The sequence below is a fragment of the Lactuca virosa genome, chromosome 5 (assembly GCF_052849685.1).
Source record: "Lactuca virosa cultivar CGN04683 chromosome 5, Lactuca_virosa_CGN04683_v6, whole genome shotgun sequence".
NCBI classification, from domain to species: Eukaryota; Viridiplantae; Streptophyta; class Magnoliopsida; order Asterales; family Asteraceae; genus Lactuca; species Lactuca virosa.
The window spans coordinates 460,720,266-460,747,857 of record NC_136430.1 but is presented as its reverse complement, the minus strand read 5'-3'; the positions used below and the strand labels follow the sequence as shown (position 1 = coordinate 460,747,857).

Genomic DNA, 27,592 nt, shown 5'->3' with positions numbered 1-27,592 from the left:
ACCTGTGTTATATTGCCCACAGTAATTCGAATATTCCCTTTTCCCTTCACTTCTAACTTGTGATCGTTTCCCAGTTTGACCTTGTGTTGATACGTCTCATCAAGGTGGATAAACCATTCTTTAGTACCCGTCATGTGATTTGAACAAGCTGAATCAAGAAACCAGAGCCCTTTCTTGTTGGGTTTATCTTCTTTTACTATAGTCATCAGCATCTGAGTTTCTTTATCATATGCTTCAATGTCAACCGCCGCCATCAATAATAGTTCTTCATTATCTTCATATTCGACATAGTTTACTTGCCGAGCATCATTAGGACATTCATATTGAAAATGTCCAAACTGATGACATATGTAGCATTCAATTTGAGACTTATCGAATTGAACCTTGGTTTCGCTTTGTGATCTTCCTCATCCACGCCCTCTTCCCCTGGCAGTGTTTCCTCTGCCTCGACCCCTTCCTCGTCCAGAGTTGTGGTTGTGTTCCACCTTCATCACGTGCTCGTCGTTCACTTTTCTTCTAATTTTTTGTTCGTGAATCAGCAGGGAATTCTGGAGTTCATATACTGTCATGTTGTCGATGTCCTTTGACTCTTCGATTGTACATACCACAAAATTGAATTCTTCTATCATGGTTTTTAGCACCTTCTCTATGATTTTCACTTCACTCATGTCTTCCCCCGCATTCCGCATATCATTTGCAATCACCATGACCCGTCCAAGATAATTGGTGACTGTTTCTCCAGATTTCATCTCTAGCGTCTCGAAATCCCTCTGAAGCCGCTGTAGTTGAGCCCGCTTCACTCTGGCGTTTCCTCTGTATTTCAATTTCATCGCGTCCCAAATCTGCTTCGTCGTCTCCTTCTGCTTGATCGTCTTTAGAATCGATTTGTCTATCGATTGGAATAGATAGTTGCAAGCTTTCAGATCCTTGAGCTTATGTTCTTCATAATTTTTTTGTTGCGTCGCTGTTGCTGCCTCTCCTGGTTTGATTGTGTGATACCCTTCATCCACCACTCGCCAATACTCTTTTGATCGGAGAAGATTCTCCATCACCATACTCCAATGGTCGTAGTCTCCGTCAAATTTGGGTATACTAGGGCCATGAAACTGTCCTGTTTCCTCCCCCATAACACCGATTTCTTGCTCCTCTCAGAACCTCTGGTGAATGGAATTATGCTCTGATACCACTTGTTAAACAAGTGATAACAAGTATGAATTGACTCACAATTTCTGATAACTATTATTGAGAGTGAAGAGACCTTTTTATAGCCAGTACAAATTAACAACGGGAAAAATAAACGAGAAAAACTAAGAGCTAAACAGAATTGACTAACGTTCTCTAACTTCACGAAAAGAAAGGGATGACCAGGTAAACCGGGTTACCAAATCAACGAGTCATGGCTTGGGCCTTATTCAAACTGGACTCAACTGATCTTGGGCTAGAAACAAACGGACTAACCCAATAGTATTTAAACAGTTTTGAACTAATGATATCGTAAGCAATTCCAAACTATTGAATTCTTTACTCACATTATCACCTTTAAATCGAGCATGCACGCATTACGCATAAGTGCATGACATACATACGTAAATTAAGAAAGTTGACATAACTTGACCCATAAATGGTTAACCAATATTTTCATGTTATTTTATTGTAGTTTGTCCCGTGAGAAAAAATTGTATTATTTGTGTCACAAACTTGCTATGGTTGTTAATATGTTATTCATGTTACACATGACTGATGTTTTAAGCGATAGTTGTCATGAAGTTTATATTTGCAAAAATCAATATTTCTTTACTATAAGTTTAGAAATACTAATTTTAATTTTAATATATTTATATGTAAATATATTTGTTTTAGTTTTATATGAATCGATATTGATAAAAAAAACAGATAACAATTTAGACTAATTAACTTAAAACTTAAAAGTGAAACATGTACAAATAAAAAGTTTTTTAAATTGAAATGGGTCAAGATTAAAATGTTTATTTATTTTATATACAACATTTCAAACTAAAAGAAAAATCTTTATAAAGCTAACTATTTATGAGTTTCAAAAAGCAGGCCGAAAAGTTATCTACAAAATACTTAATTTAATATAACCCGTATAATCCTTTTGGGGGCTTAATAATCAAGTTGTGTAACCTTTTTTGGGAGGTATTTATAATAATAAGTTTAAAAAAAAGATATATAATTGTTTATTGAAAGAGTAAAATATGAAAAGTAAATAAGGAAGGGCATAATAATGGGTGCACCGCTGGCGTTTGTAGCGGTTGGAGGCGATACAAGTTGCAAAGTTAAACAACTTTCACTTGAAGAGGGTCTTCTTGGCTTGGCGGGACAGCCTGGCGTCCTTATCTTTACGCCTTCCTCTTTCCCTCCCTCTATTACCATTCTACCCCTCTTCGCCTCACCTATTCACCTATTTGTATTAGAGACGGAGTAGATGGTCGGTCTTCTCAATATAATAAAGTTAGAGTAAAATACATTTTTGGTCCGTACGGTTTATCCAAGTTCTTACTTTTTGTCATGGTATCGGTCTTTGTTATGGGTGGTCCTTGTAGAGGATTTTGGTAAAACTAGTAGTCTTGCATTATTAGATCAAACATCCTAACGGTTATATTTGCAGAATATGACTAATTCACCCTTGTGTTTATCTCCTTTTATTGCTTATTATCTACTTATTAGAACTACTAATCATTACTATTAATTACAATTGGCCACCATCAATACCTCAACCACAACCATAACCTCCATGATACCACCCACCACCATTACAACCACCACACCACCTCACCACAAACTATTCAAAAATATGGAAAAATTGGCCTACATGACGTTTACTTATCCAAACGTCAGGTAAAAATGAATAAAATGCACTTAACTGAAAACATGTGTCTTTTTAATACATTTGGATTAAATCAAACAGCTACCACAATCACAACAACCATTACTGCTGCCACCACCTTCACAACCACCATCATGTAGCCGCCACCACTCCCTCACTGTTGTTGCCGCCACCAACCTGTTGTCGTCATAACCCTCACAACCATCATCCTTATATCGCCACCATCACAACAACCACCATCCCAATTTACATAACCATCACAAACACCTGTCACAACAAGTAATGTACATGTTCCAACTTACTTATAATTCATTAACAACAAAGCACACAAACAATCCAATGGAACATTAAAAACAAAAAACTGGACACAACAAATGTAACCAAACTTGATAGCTTTTATGTTTAAAGCATACATTGTTTCTAATAAAAACAAGGACAAAAACACACAAGGGAAACATAACAAATATCTTGGTTACAAACATTACCAAATAGAACAATATTTCCATGATAACAACAACGAGAAGTATCTCTTGGAATAAATCCATACATCATTGTCCCATTCTTGGTGAACCCTTAAGATTTCCAATGGAAACAAAATTTCTTTCCTTGGATGTTGAAAATATACACAAAGTATTTTCTCCTTATTTTCAGCAAAATCTTTCCCGCCAACCACCAATCCATGTGGTTTGTATCCACAATATCCCCCAGAGACAAGTCACTCAACAAAATTTCATAATGAATCAGCTTGATATACTCTTATTTGATAACCTCTCGAAGTGGACCCAAACTATATCTTTTAGAAGTGTTTGATGGAAAGTAGTAGGATTCTACAAACTCCACTTCGATTTTGGACACTTCAACTTTATCGTCACTTACAATGATATGACTTGATTCAGTTCCGAAACAAATGTAATATCAAAACTTAAATGAAAACATAAGTGATTTCAATTCTTACAATTCGATTTATAACCTTGACCTAAAATAATCCAAAATCAAATTCAATTAATAACCTAAAATGCATGTAATTCCATTTCAATATATCAAAGCCTATAATTCCATTTTCATTTATTGACCAAATGCAATTTAACTTCAATCCAGAAACAGGAACTATACATTTAATTAGAATCAAAATTGGAGAAGGGAAAAAGAACTCATAATTAACTAAAATCAGAGAGGTCATAACATTTACATGTGTTGATGTCGGTGACGAAGGTTGACATGTTGGTAGTGATGCCAGCAAGCCTTTGGCGGAGCTTAATGGAGAGGTGGTTGGTAACGGAGGTGGAGATCGTTGTTGATAATGAAGGCAAAGACCGATGCCAATGGTGGTAACAAAGACAACGATTAGAGCCGATGGTGGTGTCGAGATGTGAATGTATGAGGTTAGGAAGAAGAAAATGATCGTCACCTTCTTCCACCTTAAGGTTTTATCAAATATAACTTGAGGCATTTTAGTCTTTTCATCGTGCTAGTAACGGAGCTTAACAAAGGGTACGGTTCCGGTTCCAGGGACCACAAGTGTTACCAAAACCTTCCACATGGACCGCCTATGACAAAAAGCCAATACTAGGACCAAAAGTAAAAATTTAGGCAAACCATAGGGACCAGAACTGTATTTTACTCTAAAGTCTATATCTTAAGTTTGGTTTTTTATATTTTTAATAAACTGAATTTTAAAAATTAACATTACGCGTATTAATAATTAGACAAAGTTTAAACATGTTTATACTCTATCATATATTTTCTTTATAACAAACGAAAAACCAACATTATTGTCCCTTTCCTTAGGTCTCATCACACTACACATATAAATGAGAGACACCATTTTCATTCGAAAATATATGTTCTATAAACGGTCAAATTACAACCAATGCTATCACGAATATCTAAGGCTTATGGGAGTGGAGTGCGGTTTAGGCCGCACTCAATGCCACATAGGGAGGAACACCGTCCCCTCTATGCGGTTTTGGGTGCGGTTTGGCCGCACCTCTCCCAAAAACTGCCGCACCCTCCTTCCTCTCTCTCTCTCTTTATTCATGTGTCTTTCTCTCTTTTCTCCTTTCTCTCACCTCTCTCTTTCTCTACCATGGTTTCCACTCCCTGGGTGTGTGGTAAAGAACCACACTTTATGTGGTAAAAATGATGTGGCTCCTACGTGTCAAAGGAGAGAGTGCGGTTCTTGTGGCACCACTCCCTCCAGCCTAACACCACTCAAGAGATGAGGTAGTTCTAATGGTTCTTCACGTTTTTTAAACGATATCATATTTGGAGATTTTACCTGCAACATGTATTTCTGAGATCAACAAATACTTGACCTTTTGACATGCACCACGTGTGTCTTAAATCAACAAACACATGGCGATGAAGTATATTGACAATTCGATGAATGAGTTTATAAAACATGTTTATACTATGATATACATTTGAGCTAGTACCAAAGCTCTTTTTATCTTATAAACTTGTGAAACAATTAATCCACAAGGACCACGACAATACATGATAGCATCAAGAGTTTTGCATTCAAACTTCCAACATCTTATTACTGAACATAATTGTTTTTCAACAATACATGAAAGGGTAACGTGCATTGTCCTTATAATCATTCTAAGTGACACTTTGTAACATCATTTAATTTCCCAAATTAATGAGTCAATTTCTGATTAAAAAAATTAACGTTATTTAATAAATGTTTAAAAAGATACCATAAACTAAGTTGAGCTATAATGAGGTAGCTATAATCATAGTATAAAGCAATCGAGTTGACAAAACAATCTAAATACTTAATAATAAAATGAGAGACTCATGTTTTAACCTTTTTGTGTTATAACTTATTTATTATGTGGATTGCTCCTTTTTTACTTGTATGTAGGTTTATGTTCCATGTCTAGTATGATCAATGATTGTTTATGCAACCGATTTTGCCTGATATAAAAATGTGATTTTAAACGAAATATATAATCAAATTTTATTCTATATAAAAATATACATCATTATAACTACACACCGGTTACATAATAAAATCACACCAGGTGATACTTATTTATCAATAAAGTTTCACTTTTATTGATATCTGCAATAAGATTTAACTTTTTTTATATAATATTTAAGTAAAAGTGATATATACTTTTTTACTACGCAATTAATGTGGTAAAATATTATATATGCCTTGGTTCTAATATAAAATATAATTATATATTTAACATTTAAAAAAAAAATCTTACCTAAATTAAAAGGAAAAACAAATACTATTATGAAATGAGATGTACAATATTCACATAAAAAAATGGTCACGAGGATTTCCATTTTCACGATATTGACATCAGATCGTCAGTTCCAGGTTTACAGTATCCGTTACCACCAGCTTGTCACATCCAATTTTACGGTTAAACGAAAACGACCAACGTCAATGGCATCTCGGTAAATAATAATAAACTCGGTGGCTTTTCTACAATGTTGGTTATTTGTATTGCCATCCAATTTTACCCCTTGCATAATTTTTATATTACACTTTTTCCTCTAAACAATTTACTAATGGATTATGGGTGTGTGATTTTTAAACTTTGAACTAATGTTTTTAATAATAGAATCAAATTTTGATAATTATATGATTAAACTAATGGTATTAAGTTGATGGGATTTTCTAATATGTGTCCTAAGGACACATATAAGAAGTATTAATTAATCACAATTATTACCATAATTAAATGTTAAATACATTAATTATAATAAATATTACCATAATAAATATAAAATTCATTAATAATCTCCATAATTAATGCATTTCACATTTAATTATGGTAATATTTTTTATAATTAATACTTAGGGCACATATTAGAAAATCCCTAAGTTGATTTATAGCTACTTCTAACAGTATTTTATACAAAATTAATATATATATATATATATATATATATATATATATATATATATATATTGTTTTTTCCTTAAATAAAGATTGTTTAATACGAATCTTTTCTTTCTTATTTGAACTTATACTTGAGTCTAATCGGATCCAAACTGAAAACCTGGCCAATGAACACCGCTTATGAATGAATAAGGTAATTATGTTCAAATTAAATTTAATATACAATAAATATACGAAATTGATAGTTCTATATGTAATAATAAAACAATAATTTATTGTTTTTATCGGAATTACTAATTCTTTAATAAAAAAAAGATCTACCATTCATTTGGAATTCGAACAGCATCTTAAAAGGAAAACATATACAACCGAAAAATTGATCAGCCGGAATATGAGATTTCAAAACATTAGCATTGTATGGTCAAAACAGTGAAAATATGGTTGAGGGGAAAAAGTGCTATTAATGTATAGTAGAGGGGTCACATGAATATTGTTTCCTTGAACGTTTCCTCTTTTTTCTCAAACAGGAATCCAACTAATGAGGACTCAAGTCTAGAGAGAGAGAGAGAGAGAGATCACTGCGAAACGGAAAGAGAGGGAGATAGACGGCATTAATGGCGGAAGGTCAGAAACCGCGAAAACACAGCGACGAGAGCGTGAAGTTGTTCGTTGGCCAAGTTCCGAAGCATATGACGGAGGCACAGCTTGCTGCAATGTTCGAAGAATTTGCTCTTGTCGACGAAGTCAACATCATCAAAGACAAGGCTACGCGAGCTTCTCGAGGTTAATTACACACACACACACACACTCTTTCTTCACAATTTTCTCCTCATTTTTCGAATTTCCTCAATGTTACTTCCGGATCACAATGCGTGATTCGCGTTTTCATATTAAATTCTTGTTTTTTTTTTCTTCATAATTTGATGTATTTCGGTATTGTTAGAGCTTTGAGTTGTTGCAATTACAAATGCGTTGCCTTATACCCTTATGTGCTTCTTGCTATCAGGTTGTTGTTTCGTTATATGTCCATCTAGGGAGGAAGCAGACAAGGCCGTGGATGCGTGTCACAATAAAAGAACTCTCCCTGGGGTGATTATCTTACCAGATCTTCCTCAGTTCCCTTCTTCAACTCAATTTCTTTATAATCTCTGATTACAAACTTAGAATTAATATAATTCCAAAATTCAATTGGTTTGTGGAAATTTCGATAATAACTATGCTGCTCTACTCTGTATCTACATTGAAGATAAATTGTAAATTCCGGTGAAAATTTTGCAATTACCTTCGATTTGAGATGACCGATATTGGTTCTGAAGTTCTCCTTTTGTTGATATCTACGCTATATGACCAATTTCATTCAATCGTTATAGTTACAGATTAATTGCAGAATTGATTTTGGTCTGAGAGTTATTTTAACTTGAAATTCAGTTGATAATGTAAAACAAGTTCCCTTATTTTGGGGGTACTCTTAGCCTTTCAGCCTTTAAGCATTCAAATATTTAATTGATAAATGTAGAGCCAGAGAGAGCATCAGTTATTATAGAAACATCCAAATGAAAATGGTATTTTTATGAGATAATTGTTTATTAATTGAACTATTTTCATGGCAATCACATGTGGTTTTCAAGTGCAGAATTGTGAGCATCAGTTTCTTTTGCTTGTGATGAATGTACTTGCACCACATGGTTTTCATTGTATTTATTTGCTTTTCTTACCAGACTAGTTTAGGTTTCCCTTCCATGTATGATTAGGTAAACAAGCATCATGTAGTGAATAGAAGTCATTAATATTTTAACGAGTGTATAATTAATGTTCTGTGTTTGTATCAGGCATCTTGTCCATTGCAAGTCAAGTATGCAGATGGCGAGTTGGAAAGGCTAGGTGTGTGTCATGCTACTCCAATATTCCTTCTTTTTGTGTTTCACATCAACTCATTTCGCCATTATCACTTAATTTATCTGTTGTTTGTTCAAGAACACAAAATCTTCATTGGTATGCTTCCAAAGAATGTTTCCGAGGGAGAAGTTTCAGCATTGTTTTCTCAATATGGAAGCCTAAAAGACTTGCAAATTTTACGAGGATCTCAACAAACAAGCAAAGGTTTGATCTTTCAAAATTACCCATTTAATAATAATAACTTACGGTGTAGTGATGTAGATAGTTTCTTTATGGTTTTATTCACCATGGTGACAGGTTGTGCTTTTGTGAAATACGAGACAAAAGAACAAGCAGTTGCAGCTATAGAGGACCTTAATGGCAAGCACAAGATGGAGGTTGTGTGCATTCAATTAATAAAATGAAAGCTGTATACTACTTTATTTAGACTTAGATTAGATGTAACTTTATTATGATTCTTTCTCTGTATTAGGGTTCAACTGTCCCTTTGGTGGTGAAATGGGCAGACACGGAAAAAGAAAGATTAGCTCGAAAGGCTCAAAAAGCACAATCACTAGCTTCTAATATGGCAAACGCGGACCCCACACAGCATCCATCTTTATTTGGAGCTCTACCCATGGGTTACATGTCACCATATAACGGTTATGGATATCAGGTTCAGGTTCAGGTTCTTTCCAAGTGTTTTCTCGTTAAAATCTTGCCAAAAATTAATTGTTAATTTGCATGTAGGCTGCTGGAAGTTATGGGGTTATGCAGTATAGGCTTCCACCAGGGCAAAATCAGCGAGGTGGGGGTGGGACCCCAAGAAATTATGCAGTGTCGCCAGCTGGGTATGTGGGGTCCGTTTATCATCCGCCAGCTCAATATCCTGTGGCTTACCCTCCTCAGCAGGGTCAGGGGATTATGAGCAGTGGCCCACCTAGTCCTGTCCCACCACCTTCAAGTGTCAGCCCTCCTGGTGATCAGGTTGAAGGTCCACCTGGCGCCAATCTGTTTATTTATCACATCCCTCAAGAATTTGGTGATGAAGAGCTTGCAAATGCGTTTCAGGGATTTGGAAGAGTCTTGAGTGCTAAAGTTTTTGTAGACAAAGCAACTGGTGTTAGCAAATGTTTCGGTATGGACGATTTCGCCCCTCCCCTCCAAAAAAAAAATACATATAAATTAAAATTTTTTTCTGGTTGCTCATAATTAATTGGTGTGATGATTGCATTGCAGGGTTTGTGAGTTATGAGTCGCCATCTGCTGCACAATCTGCAATTAGTGTGATGAATGGGTACCAGTTAGGTGGTAAAAAATTGAAGGTTCAACTGAAAAGAGACAACAAGCTAAACAAACCTCAATGATTTGATGTAATACTTAGTTAAATTATGTGTCATTGTAATCTGTAATTGTGCAACGTAACGTTGGAACTCGTATAGTCATTAACTTTCAATTTATTGATTCTTCCCTCAACACCATCATCACTCACTCATATACTGTATCTAGTCTCTTTATTTCAGAAATATACTTTCAATCTCCTTCAAAAATGAAATATGCTCTTAATACAATCATCTGCATTTGATTATTCTTTGTAAATCTTACCCACTTGTTCTTCATTTCCATCCAAGCATAAGATATGATCCCACATGCTTTTCGTCTTCAGGTACTTGATATTTTCCATACTTTATTTTTTTCATTAATAACCATCCATTACTAATACGCCCTGATATTACTGAAACATGATACTATGTTATTGTTTGTTTGGTAACTTTTGCACTGGATAATCTTACTGATTTTTAGTTTATATATGGTTAATATTTTTACACATGAATGATATCATTTGCAGAGACCATTTTCTCCAATTCAACAAGTTTTAATGTGATGGTGGCTGCAGCCTGCATTCAATTCACCGAGTAAGTCTTCTCTTGTGGCTTTTTTATTTTTTTGGTTGACTGGTGAATGATGTAAACTCAAGTTCTTAATGTTCTAATGTTGGCGTTTGGATGTGCGTTTTCAAAGTGATCATTGTCACTTGAAATAACCAGGATCATAATAAAAGATAATCAGATATCAGTTGATTAAAGTTATGGATAAGTAATTTTATGTTTTATAATCTCAATAATGAATTTTGTTACAACTACTTTTAACGTGTTAGACACAGTAATACAGTGGTCATGTTTTGTCTTGTCCTGCATACAAACCACTATATTTGGCTCTTCATCGCAAAAAAATCATCATTCATATGAAATTACATCATTTATTATTTTCTTTGCAATGATGAACGGTTTTGCATTTGCTTCCAAAACCATTTATACTCTTGTAAAATATGGTTTTTAATATTCCTATTGGTGAAGTGGTGAACTTATGAGGAAAAGTCAACCAAACTAGCTCAAAAAATTCATCTCTAAAATAAAACGTAAACAAATGACATAGAACCTTCTACAAGCTCCAAAAATATAAATTTTCTTTTGGCAATGATTAAGATATTTTGAGAAATGTTTGTGTGGTTTTGGTTGATCTGATCATAATGCATTTGGTTGGTTTTTGATCTTTATTTTATCATTCGGAACACCTTCCAGCCACCACGATTTGCAAATCTCTGAAAAAGACGTGTATTTGTGTAGAAGTTTTCATGATTAAAGCATGGAAATTGGGTTTTCTTTTATAATTCTGATTCATGTTTTTGGATTGGGACTGCTTCAAAAAGTCAAAAAGGTGTTCTTGTTTTGTAAATAAAAGGTCTCTGTACAATCTAGTTGTCTAATAAGTAATAAGGTTTTGACCAATTGGTTGAAAGAGTTGTACAGGTTTTAAGAAAGGACTAATGGTAGAAAAAGATATAAACTACTGCAATCTTATTATTATTATTTTTTATTTAAGAATAACTAATTATAAAACAAAATTTTAAAATGAGTATTTTTCTTAAATATATATTTTGGGTAACCAGTGACTTGGCAAATACTTTCTCGAACATCATCCGTCAATCCATGTAGAAAAAGAAACTAAAAGTTCGTTGTTTTTAAGTATAAAATTTAGAATTTTAGTTCTTTTTTCATGTAATAGTTAGACGCTATAAACGAGAAATGACAAAACCTAGTTAGCTTTTTTACGTAACTTGCCATTTACAAAAGATTAAAGATATATACCAAATATATTATCCGAACGTATCAACATCAGTCCAACGATCTAACACTTGGAAAAAGTAGAATTAAAAAAAAAAAAAAAACACTTTATGATGCATACTCACATATATAGTAAATTACACGAATCGTCCCTCATATATGTGCCAAATGACACGTTCAGTTCCTATTTTCAAAAATTAACTCGGACCGTCCCTCGTTTTATGTAACTTTGTACGCTTCATCCCTCCGGATACAAAAAGACTATTTTGCCCTTGATACATTATTTTTTAATTTTCTTTTATTTTTTTATCAACTTTAAATTAAACAAAGAAATATAAAATAAATTAAGATCTCCACTTCATCCTCAGACGTCAACCCTTCCCTTGCCCCCTGATTACTTTTGTTCCCCCAGCTCTCTCGTTAAACAAAAATTGTGGGCATGAAGATGAGACCAGCGAGAAAGATGATAACGAGGAGGCCGTAGTGATGATTACCTTGCCGACCTGAAGCCACTGATCTCTCCTTTAAACTCAGCCTTAAACCCATCGATCTACACATCAAGCCTTGTTGGAGTCGTCAGCGTTGCCGGAAACCTGCAACTCTAAAGTCGACATCGCCTTTGTTCTCAATCCCTCCGATATCAGTTAATTTTGCGAAATATGTGAGGGGCTATGTTTTGATTTCCGATAGGGGATTCAATTTCTCTTTTCTACGTTCGAAATAATCATCCACAGTAAACCTAGATTCAAACTCTGGTTGAGGGCTGTGTTTTTTCTCAATAGATTTGAGCAAAATGATTTTGGGGTTTGGATTTAACCAAACTAATTTTGCCCTAATCCTGAGTAGATTTAGGCTTTTGGTTTTTCCTAGATAGTTTGAAAGCGGGGGTGGAGTGTGGCGAAGGTAAATCTCTGTGTGTGTGGATTTTCAATGGAGGTTGTTTTAGTGGCGGTGGTGGAAAACAAAGTTACCTAATCGTCGTCAAGTGCACCTACTATGACACCACGACCGACTGTATTAGACTGCCAGATGACGGAGCCAGATGATCTGAGACGAAGATTACCATCAGGGAGGAAATTGAAGCAGGCAGTGTACGCCGACATCTCCTCTGGATTTTATGTCGTAGGTGATTGCAAAAGAAAACAAAAATGTCGATAGAAGTAGTTGTAGAAATGTGTTAAAGGAGATCATTCTTGGATGATCTGGTGGTATCTGTTAAGCATCCCAGATGAATTTGTGAAAAATTGAGGTGGGTGAGCAGTTGAAGAGGGAGAAAGAGACGAGAAGAAATGTGGATAGTACGGGGTGGGTTTTTTTTATTTTATTCTTTTTTTATTTTGTTTTAATCAGAAATGTTAAAAATAAATGAAAAATAAAATTGAAAAGGGCATTGTAGTCATTTCATGTCTCGCAAGGGACGAAGCGTGTAAATTTAAGCTAACAAGGGATGAAACGTGTAACTTTTAACCAAACGAGGGACGGTCCGAGTTAATTTTTGAAAATAGGGACTGAACGTGTTATTTGACATATGCATGAGGGACGATTCGTGTAATTTACTCTCACATATAGTATATCATGAATCATTATCTGAATGTTTCTAGATTAGTCAAGCATATATTTTTTTAATAAAAAAAATAATGACTTGGTAACATAATTTTGTTTTTGTATACATTTAATATTCTTTATACATATATGACCATTGATTTTGTTTGGATTGTTCACAAAATACTATTATGACCGGTTGATGTATGTTTTCCGGCCAACGAGGTTTTATTTTTGCATAAATTTAGTCACTTATGTTTTGTTTTTGTACACATTTAATTACTTATGTTTTGTTGTTGTACACATTTAGTTACTATGTTTTGCTTTTGTATACATTTAGTCACTCATGTTTTTTTAGAGTTTCATATTTTTTCAAAAATAACAAAGCTCATATTGCTTGTTGGAGGAAATTTACCTCCTCTATCTCCAATCCATCGAGTTTTATCTCAATGTAGTTAAGTTTTATGGATCGGTTTCGGTTATCATAGACTTTGGAATCTAACTTGTTTGTTGGAGGAAACTCTTACACAAATAAGTGGCATAATTCATCAATTATCATTCAAACAAATGATAAATTATAGTCACAAAAATGAATATATAAATATTCAAAGCCAAATGACTTTAGTTTGAGCTGTCAGATGCTAATACTGTTGGATTAGATGTCTAAGCCCATAACTATAATTGATATATACTTAAATTGATAGTAACACAATATTTTTGGGTTGCCCTCAAAACTAGCAACTGGGAATGGTGATTTTGGAGAAAGAGGTTGACTTATTATTTGATTAATAAATTGAAATAAATAATTTGTTAATATATTATGAGAATAATATATTAATTAGAAATAGTAATATTTGATTAATATTTAATCAGAAATTAACTGGAATTAATTTTGGGATCAAAAGAATTAATTAAAAGTGTAGGGACTGAATTGCAATTGTTTAATAGTTGAGAAAGAGGCAATCTAGAACCCTGCATAGGCTATGGACGGTTTTCATATGCCTTATGTTTTCTAAAATAGTCTTTAATGAATAATCAGGAAAGTGGATAATTATCTGGTTTAAGATAATCTTTGATTTGGGCTTATCTAGGGTTTCCTACCTGCACTATAAATAGGGACATAACCCTAGTATTTTCGGCCATCTATTCCCTAGAAGCACCAGCCGAAAATTTGAATCCTCCCTCCTCCTTCTCAATCATCTTCCATTGCTAGTGTTGGGTGTGAACCATTAGAGGCGTGACAATTGTGACTCTTGCTCTCAAGGCATGAACAACACTACGAATTTGCATTGTTATTGCTATATAATCAAGGTATATTTCAATAGCCCTATCTGTGTATCTTGATTATATACTAGTGTTCTAGGGTTTCTACATTGTTGTTTATATTGTATGTTCAATTAGAGAAAACGTAGATCAAAATTATTTAGGGTTGCATGCTCACATAGGATTATATGTTTTGCATAATACCCATCAGTGGTATCAGAGCGTAGGTTTTGTTTTCTATTGAATTGATACAGTGGTTGAACTTGAACAAGAAAGAGCAAACAGAATCGTCATTCTGTACCGCAAACACACTGTGGTGTTCTTCCAACACGACGTGTTGGCCTGCGAAATCGTCCTAACACGGCGTGGTGATTGTTTACCAAGGCGTGTTGGACTATCAGATCCACAAATTTCGGTTTTAAGATATATCATAAATTGATTAGGATAATTATCTTTAATAATGTTTTTAATTATATAAAACTGAATATTTTTAAAATGTAATTTGATATCTTTATCTTGAATTCATGATTGGTTTTATTTTTTATTTAATTAATAGAATATTAATTTTGAAATTTTAAAATATAACCTTAGTGTTTTTTGAAAAGTTTTAAAAATACACCCTTATTTATATGTAACATTAAAGGTCTAATAAAACTATATATAAGACAAGTCAGTGGAACCGCTAGTACGTCTCATTCACGAAGCCGATCTATAAGGAAAGTATAAGGAAATTGCCTATAAAATGATGATTGAATGGGTGTCCACTCTCACCCACCGCTTCCTTGATTGATGGAGGGTCGTTAGCCGAACGGGTTCGATAGGAAAAACCTAATCCTCATTAATAAGTATAATGAATGATAAAGTAACTAAACATATTTTTTTTATAAAATTCCCTATCTTAGTTACTTTAGGAAAAAATGTGAACTTGTATGCTACCACATGAAATTACACATTGCACTTTATGAGTCGTTAGTGGAGCGTGTGTGGTTAACCGACACAGTAATAGGGACGCATAAAGAGTGGCAATGGGTGTCTCGAAAATTATCATTGATTAATGGAGCGAGTGTGGCTAACTGGAACATTAAAACGAGATGATAAATGACATCGAGAGTACCAAGTTGATTTGCATAGTTATTCACATCTTGTTTGTGATCATCGGTATCCCAGTCACAAATGGAAGAGCATAATCGAGATTAAACATGCCATCGAAAAGTTCATTGATTCTCAAAAGATCTAGGAATTTCATTTTAAAATAAATTTCGTTTTCGATGGTGAAATTGGTAAATCGTCATTTACCTACCTTTATATAATTTACAATTAGATTACAACATCCCTTTTCTAAGTTGTGAATTATTTTGTTGGATCCTAGCCTTAATATTTCATTTAGGTGGTATATTGAGGATTATTCTTATCTAACTAAAACTATCTTTCTTCTCTTTATAGATGTCTACTCCTAACGATGCTTCTGGTTCCTCCTCTTCCTCCTCCTCCTCCAACAACAACTTCTCTCTCTTGAACATCTGCTCGAAGGTGAAATTGGATGGCACTAACTACAACGACTGGATGCACAACATCAAAATGGCGCTTCGTTTTGAGGATAAGGTGTAACGTCTTAAAAACAAGACCCAAAAATTTCATTTTAAATTAATAAAACCAGTATTCCAGAAACATCATCATAACTATCCAGATAAAACAAATGTGTCAATCATCACATCATATCAGAGTAAGTTAAGAAAATGCGGAACGAGGTGGTGTGTGCTCTGCAATCATCCTGAGCTCTTCCTTTGAAACACAGAAGTACCTGAAACAGAAACCGAAATTCGTAAGCACAAAGCTTATTGAGTTCCCCAGAATACCACATACCAATACATACATTTGCCATGGGCTACCCCCATGGTTTGGCATCCACGTACCATGGGCTACCCCTATGGCCTGACATCCAAGTGACATGGGCTACCCCCATGGTCTTTCATACAAATGCCACAGACTACCACTGAGGTCTTCCATGCAAGTATCATAGAGACAACTAGCATTCCACATAACAAGTAATAGGTCTGGTGTCTTCGACCCATGGTATAGTGAGAAAACTCACCTCGCACTGTTGAATCATACTAATAACTCCCTGGCTGCTGGTCCGAAAAATCCCCGAGCTATCAATATCAAATAACATCCAATTAACAATTGGATTCCAATCCACAACTATCAGACCATAATTAGGGTAAATGACCAATTTACCCCTTACCTAGTTTGGACCACAACTTAGGCCCAAACCTAAAATCCGAAAGGCCCAAATAACATAATCATACAAGGCCTAAACATGACCCAATTTCCAAATTGGGCCCAAATCCCTTCCATTGGCCTTAACCAAGGTTCAAACATATTCTTAGCCTAAAACACTTAAATTCTGATGGCCCAACAAGGCCCTAAACATCAAAGCCCAAACTATGGCCCAAACCGAAGTCCAAAAGATCGGAGGCCCACTATGCTGAGTACGCGGGGCGTACTTAGCTCGTACGCGCATCGTACTTGCCTTAGGGCTTGTACACTAAGTGTACCTGCTTGTACGCCCAACGTACCCTCGCATTCAACGAACTTCCATATTTAGCTCTTATTCCATAAAGACTTTACTCCACAACCTAGATCTGACTTCCTTGGACTGATTTATCACGTAAAGTTGCTAACTTTACATCCATGCATGTCTAAATGAAGCTCTTAAGCTTAAAAAGGACTTAATATGTGACTTAATGCATGCATGAGACCCAATACCCCATAAAGTTGGCACCTTTATGCTTAAGGAACTCCTAATAAACTCAGATCTAAAAGAATAAGTCCTTCAAACGTCTTAACTCAACAACCAACCCGAAAAGGGACCAAAAACATACCAATCAAGCCATAAAGAGATCTAAACATCTACAAGCCAAGGTATGAACTTGATACGTCCAAAGTCTTGCAAAAAGGGTGATGATTCTGGATCTAAAAGCTCCTCACCAAGTAAAGCACCTTCAATCTTCTTTACGTCCTTCATAAAGGGCAAAATAACCACCAAAATCTTCTCAAGAGCTCAAAAACACCACAAAGAAGGCGTAAGGGTCGATTTAGGGTTTTAAGAGGTTTGGGGGCTGGTAAAGAGGCCATCCCTAGGGACTTAAGGTCCTTAAATAGGGTACACCACACTTAATTTAGGGTTTCCTTCACTCCTCGTACGCCCATCGTACTCCTCGTACGCCCATTGTACGAGGCCTCGGCCTCACGAACATTCCCTCCTGGTACGCTAAGCATACACCAGTGTACGCCCTACGTACTTCACTTCGCATTAGTATGCCACGCGTACTCCCTATGTACTCCCCGCGTACTAGGGTTACCCTTAAACCCTAAAATACTCCGAAGGCCATAACTTCTTCATTATAAATCTGATTTTGACGATCCTTATATCTACGAAAAGGTAACGGGAAGCTCTACGCTTTTATCAACTCACACGCGCCTTAAGATTTCCCAAACAAAAATCCAATTTCCATAAAACTTAGAGCGGACACTTTACCAAAATACCCCTTGGCTCCAAAACACAAACCGCACACCCGGATCATCTAAATTACATCACCCACAGCCAAATGGGAAACGATTCGGGACAGGGCGTTACAATTCTCCGCCACTTAAATTAGATTTCGTCCTTGAAATCATTCCTTACTATCCCAGGCGCCCAACAACTTGAGCAACACAACCACAACTCCGAGTAGACAACACCCTTCCCCAAGGCGACCGAGCCCAACCCTAGAAGGGCTCTCCAAACCTGAAAGTGAACGAATATCCCAGCCTAAAATAATCCCATGCAGAATAGCCACATCTACTCAACCTGAAATCTGAAGTCTCGAATTGGTCTGCGTCCCTGACAGACCGCTCGTACTGAGCCGTTGCTAATTCCATTCCACTTATCTCCCAAACTGACTACTCAATTTCTGATTTCCTGAGGTTCCCACTAGAAAACAGAATCACAGATGATACGCTGATGCCGAAAACCTTTCACTTGACTAAAGGGATTAGACATTCCTTCGAGAGAGGCTCATCCTGATGATAACAATTCCATGAACATAATGAGAAACGCGAGACGAACTGAGAGATGAACCTTCCAGGGCTGAACAAGACACTACTTCCTTTAACTACTGAAGCGACATACTGCTACTGAAATTCTGAAACCCCATACTTGCATGACCCCCACACAAATAAAACCAATCCGAATCACAATAACAAGATCCTGATCTCCCATCAAATCTAAAACCATCCTTTAGCCCTAAACCCTTCAACTGATACCCTTGGCATATATATTCCTTAATTTCTCATCTCACTGAAATGAAGACCTTGCACACAAACACCCGTGATTCCCAACGCGAGTTCCCGCCAAGAACCAACTCGACACCTAACTCATAACCCGATATCCAAGGATCTACACTTGCATTTCACCTGAAAACTCCTGATTCACGACAATCCATCACTAAACTGGGATATAAAGGTTCCCAAACCATCGTTGAGACTACTAGTCTCGCACCTGGTCTAGCCACCAGGTTCCCAAGAGTCTGAAAGACAAGGATATCCTAGCCTAGGCATCCCTCTGCGCCACTCACTGACCACACACAATCCTACAACCAAGATCCAAAACCTTGACCTAACGGTCTCTACCATGTCCCACTTGCATTTGCATACACACATGAACCTCGCCCACAGGTCGCACCGATAAAGATCTAGACAATCATGTCCGTCGTGCCCAAGGCACAGACTGACCCCCCTTACGCTCATGACCACCTCAAACGATAGGTTACCTCAAAATGATGAATGTTATGATCCCCTCACATCCTTGCAACACTACTAACCAACCATGGTCTAACACAACCCTCAACCTGGATCCATCCACAAGCCTGCTATACAGAAGGCGCCGACCGGCTGTTGGGAGTTTCCTGAACCCCCAACCCACACAACTTCCATCCCGATAGCCACTAAGGTCGTCTCTCCTCCTGACTGGGATGCGAAACTTACCCTAGTTTCACACCCGATCCAACACCCGGAAGTTTCTGATTGATACTGATGGATTTTGAGCATTCTAACACTTCCTAAGTGTACATGAAACCCTAATAACCTTGGATCTATGTTTGTCTAATAATCATGCAAAGTTGAATTCCAAGGTTATATTCCTATCTAGCATACATGGGGAACATTTTTAACTTGAATAAAAGATAGAATAACTTACCTTGTTGTTGATTATGATCCTTGAAACCTTGTGAGCCTAGCACCCCAAGTGTGATGCCTCAAATGCTTCACACAACACCAAATGCAAAGGAGTAAACTTTGAGAGAATCTTACACTTGCAAAATCGGCTCTAGCCCTCTTGTTTCTTAGTGTAGCCTATTTTGGTGGAGAATGGGTTTCTTATATAGTGTTGACACATCTAGGGTTACACCATGTAAACCCTAATGTGTCATGACTCTTCATTTCCATGACCCATGGGTTTGTAACTCCCATGGAGCATCCTATGGGTGGAACCCAACTTGATAATCCATGGAGCCTCTTAGCCCACTATATAAGATATGGAAGATTTACATAATCTACCCATATATTTAATTAGTTATCTTTTGATCACTTAATTAATTCTAAATTAATTCTTGATCAAACTAATTAAATAATATTATTAATATATTAGAACTTATAATATATTAATAAACCATAAGTGTTATTTCTCTCATTTTAGTTTATCCAATTGCATGGTGCCATGCAACCCAAATGGACCATGTCGGGTCAGGTCAAGTACATACCAGAAATAGTTATGGACTTATACACCTTATCCAACAGTCTCCCACTTGGATAAGTCTAATAACTATAACTGCAATACTTCAGGAACCGATCGGCAATCGTAGCTCTTTCAAGGTCTCTCGGAACTAAGAAGATGATGATACGCCATTTAAGATAAGTGATCATATAATCCTCTGTTCTAGATATCAGCCGGACAAATAAATGGAACAATGTCTTACTTATTGTCCAGCAGTTTGTTTCCCGATTTCCGATTTGTTTGACAAAGAACTTAATTGAACACATCAACTTAGTTCTGACCGGGCCCGGTACATAGGTCAAAACAAAATCATCTAGGGGCCCAGATATCAGCTTCTAATCCAAGAAGGCACAGATAAACTTTGAATCATATGTTTGTTCTACCACTCATTGAATTATACACAAAAGCACGTTTTATAACATCGAGTTACCAATGCGTTAACGTACAATCAATGCATAACCAACTCATAAGTAACAAATCATATCTCTAGGTTTGAAGACTTATATGATATTACCGTCTCACGATCACTCGAGATAAATTCCATGAAGTGATTCCAGTGAGCGTGGGTTGAGTCCAATGCTCAGAACTTATGAGCACTCATGAGTGTTGTAGCCATGTCCAACAACTTAGACCTCTGCAACCAATCATGACAGTCTTGATTCATACCTACTTCCGACATATGACCGACTGTGGAGGTTCGAATAATATGATATACCAAACATAATTATTCTGGAAGTCAAAACATGCAAAAGAAATATAGTAAACGATCGACAAGAGATAGCAACACTTTACTCATAAATAAAACACCTTTTATTCATCATCTAATGTCAATTACACTTTACAAATTTCAAGGTTATCTAACTACTAAATCTAATATCATCCTTCAGCCCTATGCTCCGAGCATGCTGGAGATGCTTAACCCGAGTCAGTCCCTTCGTGAGGGGATCTGCTGGATTCTCATCCGATGATACCCTCTTTGCCACGAGGAGTCCTTCTTCTATTCGATGTCTGATGAAATGGTATTTTCTGTCGATGTGTCTGGATCTCCCGTGATCCCTTGGTTCCTTGGCTAAGGCAACTGCACTTTCACTATCACAGAAAATTTCCATTGGCTCTTTAATAGCTGGTACAACTCCAAGGTCTCCAATGAAGTTCTTCAGCCATATCGCCTCCTTTGCTGCCTCGCTAGCTGCTATATACTCTGATTCGCAAGTTGAATCAACCACTGTCTCTTGCTTGGAACTCTTCCAAGAAATTGCTCCTCCATTTAAGGTAAAGACCCAGCCTGACTGAGAGCGGAAATTATCCCTATCAGTCTGAAAGCTAGCATCACTATACCCTACAACTCTCAAGTCTTCACTCCCACCGAGGGTAAGGACCCAGTCCTTAGTCCTCCGTAGGTACTTGAGGATATTCTTTACCGCAGTCCAGTGTGCCTTGCCAGGGTTCCCCTGATACCTGCTAACCATGCTCAAAGCAAAGGCTACATCAGGTCGAGTACACGTCATAGCATACATGATCGATCCTACAGCCGAAGCATAAGGTATTCGACTCATTTCTTCTATCTCAGCCTCAGTACTAGGGCTTTGTGTCTTACTCAATCTGGCATTACTCTGGATGGGTAACTCTCCTTTCTTGGAGTCCTGCATGCCGAATCTCTTCAACACCTTATCCAAGTAAGTACTCTGACTAAGTCCAATTAGTCTTTTACTCCGGTCTCTCAAGATCCTTATCCCTAGAATATAGGCAGCTTCTCCTAGGTCCTTCATAGAGAAACACTTCCCAAGCCAGGAGTTAACTTCCTGCAGAGTTGGGATGTCATTTCCTATGAGTAGTATGTCATCCACATACAATACCAAAAAGCTAACTATACTCCCACTAGCCTTGACATATACACAAGATTCATTTTCACTCCTAGAAAAGCCAAATTCCTTGACTTTCTCATCAAAGTAAAGATTCCATCTGCGAGGTGCTTGCTTTAACCCATAAATGGATTTCTCAAGCTTACACACTCTATTAGGGTACTCTGTGTTGACAAAACCCTCTGGCTGACTCATGTAAACATCCTCAGCCAACTTTCCATTAAGGAAAGCGGTTTTGACATCCATTTGCCATATTTCATAGTCATGAAATGCGGCTATGGCTAACAGAACCCTAATAGACTTAATCTTGGCCACTGGAGAAAAGGTCTCATCATAATCAACTCCGGGAGTTTGTGAGAAACCCTTTGCAACCAGTCGTGCCTTATAAGTGTGTACATTACCATCCATGTCGGTCTTCTTCTTGAAGATCCATTTGCACCCTACAGTCTTACGACCTGGTACATTCTCAACCAAGTTCCAAACTTGATTGTCATACATGGACTGTATCTCGCTGTCCATTGCCTCTTTCCACTTGGCTGACTCAGGGCCTGCCATGACTTCCGCATAACTGTTAGGTTCATCCAGACCTATCAGTGTCTCATCACTGATAAGTGTATCACCTTCCGCAGTAATATGGAATCCATAGTAATGCTCAGGTGCATTCCTAACCCTTGTGGAACGCCTCAGAGGTACAGACTTGTCAATTGGCTCAACAGAAGTTTCCTCCTCAAGTTGAGTGCTAGGGTTTGAAGTTCCTTCACCACTTGACTCTTGAATTTCTTCAAGGTCAACTTGCCTCCCACTGTCTCCTTGGCTTATGAACTCTCTCTCTCGAAAGAAAGCCCTCCTAGCTACAAAGACCACATTCTCACTAGGTCTGTAGAAGAGGTAACCAAAGGATTTCTGTGGGTAGCCGATGAAAATACACCTCTCACTTCGAGGTTCGAGCTTATCATGAGTCTCGCGTCTCACGAAAGCCTCGCAACCCTAAATCTTAATGTGGTCTAGTTTGGGTACTTTACCAGTCCACATCTCATGAGGAGTTTTGGCAACTTTCTTTGTGGGAACTAGATTAAGGATATGGGCGACAGTCTCTAAGGCATACCCCCAAAATGAGATTGGTAGCGAAGCTCGACTCATCATGGAACGAACCATATCCAACAAGGTTCGATTACGCCTCTCAGCTACACCATTCAACTGCGGTGTCCTGGGAGGTGTCAATTGTGAGACAATCCCACATTCCCTACGGTAGTCGAGGAACTCTGAACTAAGATACTCACCACCTCGATCGGATCGAAGCATCTTAATGTTCCTGCCCAATTGATTCTCGACTTCCTGTTTAAACTCTTTAAACCTCTCAAAAGTCTCTGACTTATGCTTGATTAAGTAGACATATCCATATCTACTGTAATCATCAGTAAAAGTCAAATAATAACGATTAGCATCCCTTGTGGCATGTTTGAAGGGCCCACACACATCCGTGTGTATAAAATCTAACAAACCTTCAACCCTCTCACAAGAACCTGTGAAGGGTGACTTTGTCATTTTTCCAAGTAATCATGATTCGCAACTATCATCTGACTTTAGGTCAAATGACTCCAATACTCCATCCTTTTGGAGTTGGCCTATGCGTTTCTTGCTTATATGTCCAAGACGACAATGCCATAATGATGCTTTATCCAAGTTATTATCATTAACAGAATCAATACACAATACATTATTTCCTAAGTTATCAACCACAGATACAGTTTCATACACACCATCACAAGGTAATGCTTTAAAATAAAGAACATTATTAAAGAAAGCATTAATCGAACCAACTTCATTATCAAATGAAAAGGTGAAACCTTGTTTATACAATGCATGAAAGGAAATAATATTTCTTGCCATTTCTGGCGAATAACAACATTTATTCAAATCTAAACTAAACCCACTACTTAGCGATAAAGTATAAACTCCAATCTTGGTGACAGGTAAAGCTTTCCTATTCCCCATGATTAAGTTTATTCTTCCATGCTCCACATTCTCACTTCTTCTTAGTCCCTGCAAATCAGAACAGATATGAATACCACAACCGGTATCAAGGACCCAAGAGTTAGAATGGGGTGAGTTATTAGATAAGATAGTGTAAATACCTGCATGGTTGGGTTTAACTTTCCCATCCTTCACATCTTGCTGGTACTTTGGGCAGTTCCGCTTCCAATGTGACTTTTCATGGCAATAGAAGCATTCAGCCTCTTTAGGGTCAGAAGAAGGAGTGACAAAACCTTTCTTGGTTCCACTTGAAGAAGAGCCATCAAGGGTCCTAGCCTTGGTACCCTTCGAAGAGCTCTTCCTCTTCTTCCCTCTACCTTTCCCGATTTCCAAAACCGGGGCGGAGTTTGGAGTAGGAGTGTTAACAACCGACTTACCCTTAAGACATGTTTCTGCGGTCTTGAGGAGTCCCTGAAGTTTGCTGAGTGTGACCTCTTCCTTATTCATGTGATATGTCATGCGGAATTGATCATAGCACGATGGTAAGGAGTGCAAAATGATATCTATTGCAAGCTCCTCAGGGAAGTTCACATTAAGCTTCAGCAACCGATCCACATACCTTTGCATTTTCTGCATGTGGCTCGTGACGGATTCCCCGTCCTTCATCATGGTTGTTATGATAGAGCATATGATTTCATACCTCTCTTGTCGTGCACTTTGATGGTATCTTTCCATCAGATCTTGGTGCATTTCAAAAGGGTAGAAGTCCTCATAGGACTTTTGGAGTTCCGCTGTCATGGTGGCCAACATGATGCATGCCACTTTTGTAGCATCCCTTTCATGTGCCCGGAAGTCAGCGATCTCCTGGGGAGTTGCAGTGGTCTCATCAATCTCCTTAAGCTCCTTGTCAAGGACATATTCTTTGTCCTCGTAGCGGGTAATCATCCTGATGTTTCTGATCCATTCATTGAAGTTGGATCCATCAAAAGTGACTTTCCCACACAAGTTCATAAGGGTAAAGGAGCCATTAGGATTAGAGCCAGAAGCAACATTGTTTGAAGACATCTGAAAGAAGAGAACAAGATTAGTTTAGATATTAAGAGAGTCCTTAATAAAACACCCAAATGTAATATTAAGGCTAGAATCCAATCACAATATATTATAACTTAGAAGAGGTATGCCGTAATCCAAGCTATAACATATTTGAAAGGTAGGTGAATGACGATTCACCAATTTCCACCATGAAAAACGAAATATAAATATTAGGTTTTTAATTGGTTCTTAGAAATTCCTAGATTCTTTTGAGATTCAATGAACTTTTCAAAGGCATGTTTCAATCTCGAGTGTGCCCTCCAAGTTTTGTGACTGGGATACCGAGGATCACAAAACGAGGTGTGAAGTAACCATGCAAATCACTTGGTACCCTCAAGGTTTATCACTCAATCGATGTGCCGGTAAACCACACACGCTCCACCGATGCTATGGTAAACCTTAAGTCACCCTTTACCTACCTTGTTAAGTCCAAGTTAGTGTGCCGGTTAACCACACACGCTCCACCAACGACTTAAACAAAGTGTAAAGTGTAATTTCATGGATTAGCACCTTATTCACATTTTCCTAAAGTAACTAAGATTGGGAATTTAATAAAAGCATTTAGTTACTTTATAATATTCATCATACTTTTAATGAGAATTTCTAAGTCCTTGTCTTACCCGTTCGGCTAACGACCCTCCACCGATCAAGGAAGCGGTGGGTGAGAGTGGACACCCATTAAGTTGCCATTTTATAGGCAACAACCTTATACCCCCCTTATAGACCGGCTTCGTGAATGAGGCGTACTAGCGGTAAGAGGACTTGTCGTTATACATATATATATTAGTAACTTATAATATTATAAAGTATAAGGGTTGCATTTTAACTTTTAAAATTCTAAGGGTTGGAACTAAAGTTTTAATCAAGACTTTACATGTTCCAAAACTTGAGGGCAAGTTTTGTAAACTTCCAAAACTTTTCATTTCTTATAACTTATGAATTAATTGAGTAATAAAAATGAAGACTCTTCATTTTTATAACTCTTGTGTTCTTTTAATGGCTTTAATAAAAGTGAGACTTTTGGTTTTCCATAACTTGAGGACAAGTTATGGACTCCATTAAAACACATTATGATCATGAATTAAACTACCATGAAGGTTACAAACAATTCCTATGATCATCTAATCTTCATAAGTTCAAGAACATGAATATGAACACTTTCAAGAATAAAAAACTACACTTAAAAAAAACTTGTAATCTTAATAATTGCCATTGTAAATGGATTAGCATAAACATTACACCATCTAAAACAAGCTTTAAAACATCAAAATAGTTTAGGGTAATGTTTCTAGTCCATTTCCAGCAACAAATGTGCAAACTTTCATACGAGCAGAAAACAGAAAAACGATTTTTTTTCAAGCTGTTTGCACACAAAAAAAAACAACAAACGAACCTGGCTCTGATACCACTGATGGGTTTTGAGCATTCTAACACTTCCTAAGTGTACATGCAACCCTAATAACCTTGGATCTATGTTTGTCTAATAATCATGCAAAGTTGAATTCCAAGGTTATATTCCTATCTAGCATACATGGGGAATATTTTTAACTTGAATGAAAGATAGAATAACTTACCTTGTTGTTGATTATGATCCTTGAAACCTTGTGAGCCTAGCACCCCAAGTGTGATGCCTCAAATGCTTCACACAACACCAAATGCAAAGGATTAAACTTTGAGAGAATCTTACACTTGCAAAATCGGCTCTAGCCCTCTTGTTTCTTAGTGTAGCCTATTTTGGTGGAGAATGAGTTTCTTATATAGTGTTGACACATCTAGGGTTACACCATGTAAACCCTAATGTGTCATGACTCTTCATTTCCATGACCCATGGGTTTGTAACTCCCATGGAGCATCCTATGGGTGGAACCCAACTTGATAATCCATGGAGCCTCTTAGCCCACTATATAAGATATGGAAGATTTACATAATCTACCCATATATTTAATTAGTTATCTTTTGATCACTTAATTAATTCTAAATTAATTCTTGATCAAACTAATTAAATAATATTATTAATATATTAGAACTTATAATATATTAATAAACCATAAGTGTTATTTCTCTCATTTTAGTTTATCCAATTGCATGGTGCCATGCAACCCAAATGGACCATGTCGGGTCAGGTCAAGTACATATCAGAAAATCCTTTGACTAAAAGACTCACCACTACAACGGTTAGACTCAAACAAGAGTTGCGCAATAGGGTCAAATTCATCATTCTGAGATTATTCAATCTTTATCGCATGTGACTTAACATGTTAACTTAACAGCTAACTCACATCACTTAAGAGTCCCACAAAGCACAAAGCAAGCAAAATTTGAGCAGTAGCACT

At 36.9% G+C, this 27,592-nt stretch overlaps 2 protein-coding genes across 5 annotated transcripts; one reads left to right on the top strand and one right to left on the bottom strand.

Moving 5' to 3' along the window:
- Positions 1-407: 407 nt before the first annotated feature.
- Positions 408-1,127, bottom strand: LOC145114367 (uncharacterized). The gene has a single exon (XM_079050361.1). It carries the CDS (start codon positions 1,125-1,127, stop codon positions 408-410), a length of 720 nt encoding a protein of 239 aa, XP_078906487.1.
- Positions 1,128-7,213: 6,086 nt separating this feature from the next.
- Positions 7,214-10,065, top strand: LOC145114579 (RNA-binding protein BRN1-like). 4 transcript variants are annotated; one of them, XM_079050629.1, is made up of 8 exons: positions 7,218-7,497; positions 7,721-7,803; positions 8,544-8,595; positions 8,689-8,814; positions 8,908-8,987; positions 9,083-9,271; positions 9,340-9,727; positions 9,829-10,065. In XM_079050629.1, the coding sequence occupies exons 1-8, from the start codon at positions 7,329-7,331 to the stop codon at positions 9,954-9,956; spliced, it is 1,215 nt and encodes a 404-aa protein (XP_078906755.1). In that variant the 5' UTR covers positions 7,218-7,328; the 3' UTR covers positions 9,957-10,065. The 4 variants fall into 4 exon arrangements, with proteins under 4 accessions (XP_078906753.1, XP_078906754.1, XP_078906755.1 ...); XM_079050630.1 differs by having other exon boundaries at positions 7,219-7,497; positions 9,083-9,265; XM_079050627.1 differs by having other exon boundaries at positions 7,214-7,497; positions 8,544-8,814.
- The last annotated feature ends 17,527 nt before the right edge of the window (positions 10,066-27,592 follow it).

Bases quoted from the DNA above. Each gene is read 5' to 3' on its own strand.
- LOC145114367 (XM_079050361.1), bottom strand. From the start codon at position 1,127: ATGGGGGAGGAAACAGGACAGTTTCATGGCCCTAGTATACCCAAATTT.
- LOC145114579 (XM_079050627.1), top strand. From the start codon at position 7,329: ATGGCGGAAGGTCAGAAACCGCGAAAACACAGCGACGAGAGCGTGAAG. The intron at 7,498-7,720 runs GTTAATTACACA...TCTTGCTATCAG, and splicing joins GGCTACGCGAGCTTCTCGAG to GTTGTTGTTTCGTTATATGT. The intron at 8,988-9,082 runs GTTGTGTGCATT...TCTCTGTATTAG, and splicing joins ATGGCAAGCACAAGATGGAG to GGTTCAACTGTCCCTTTGGT.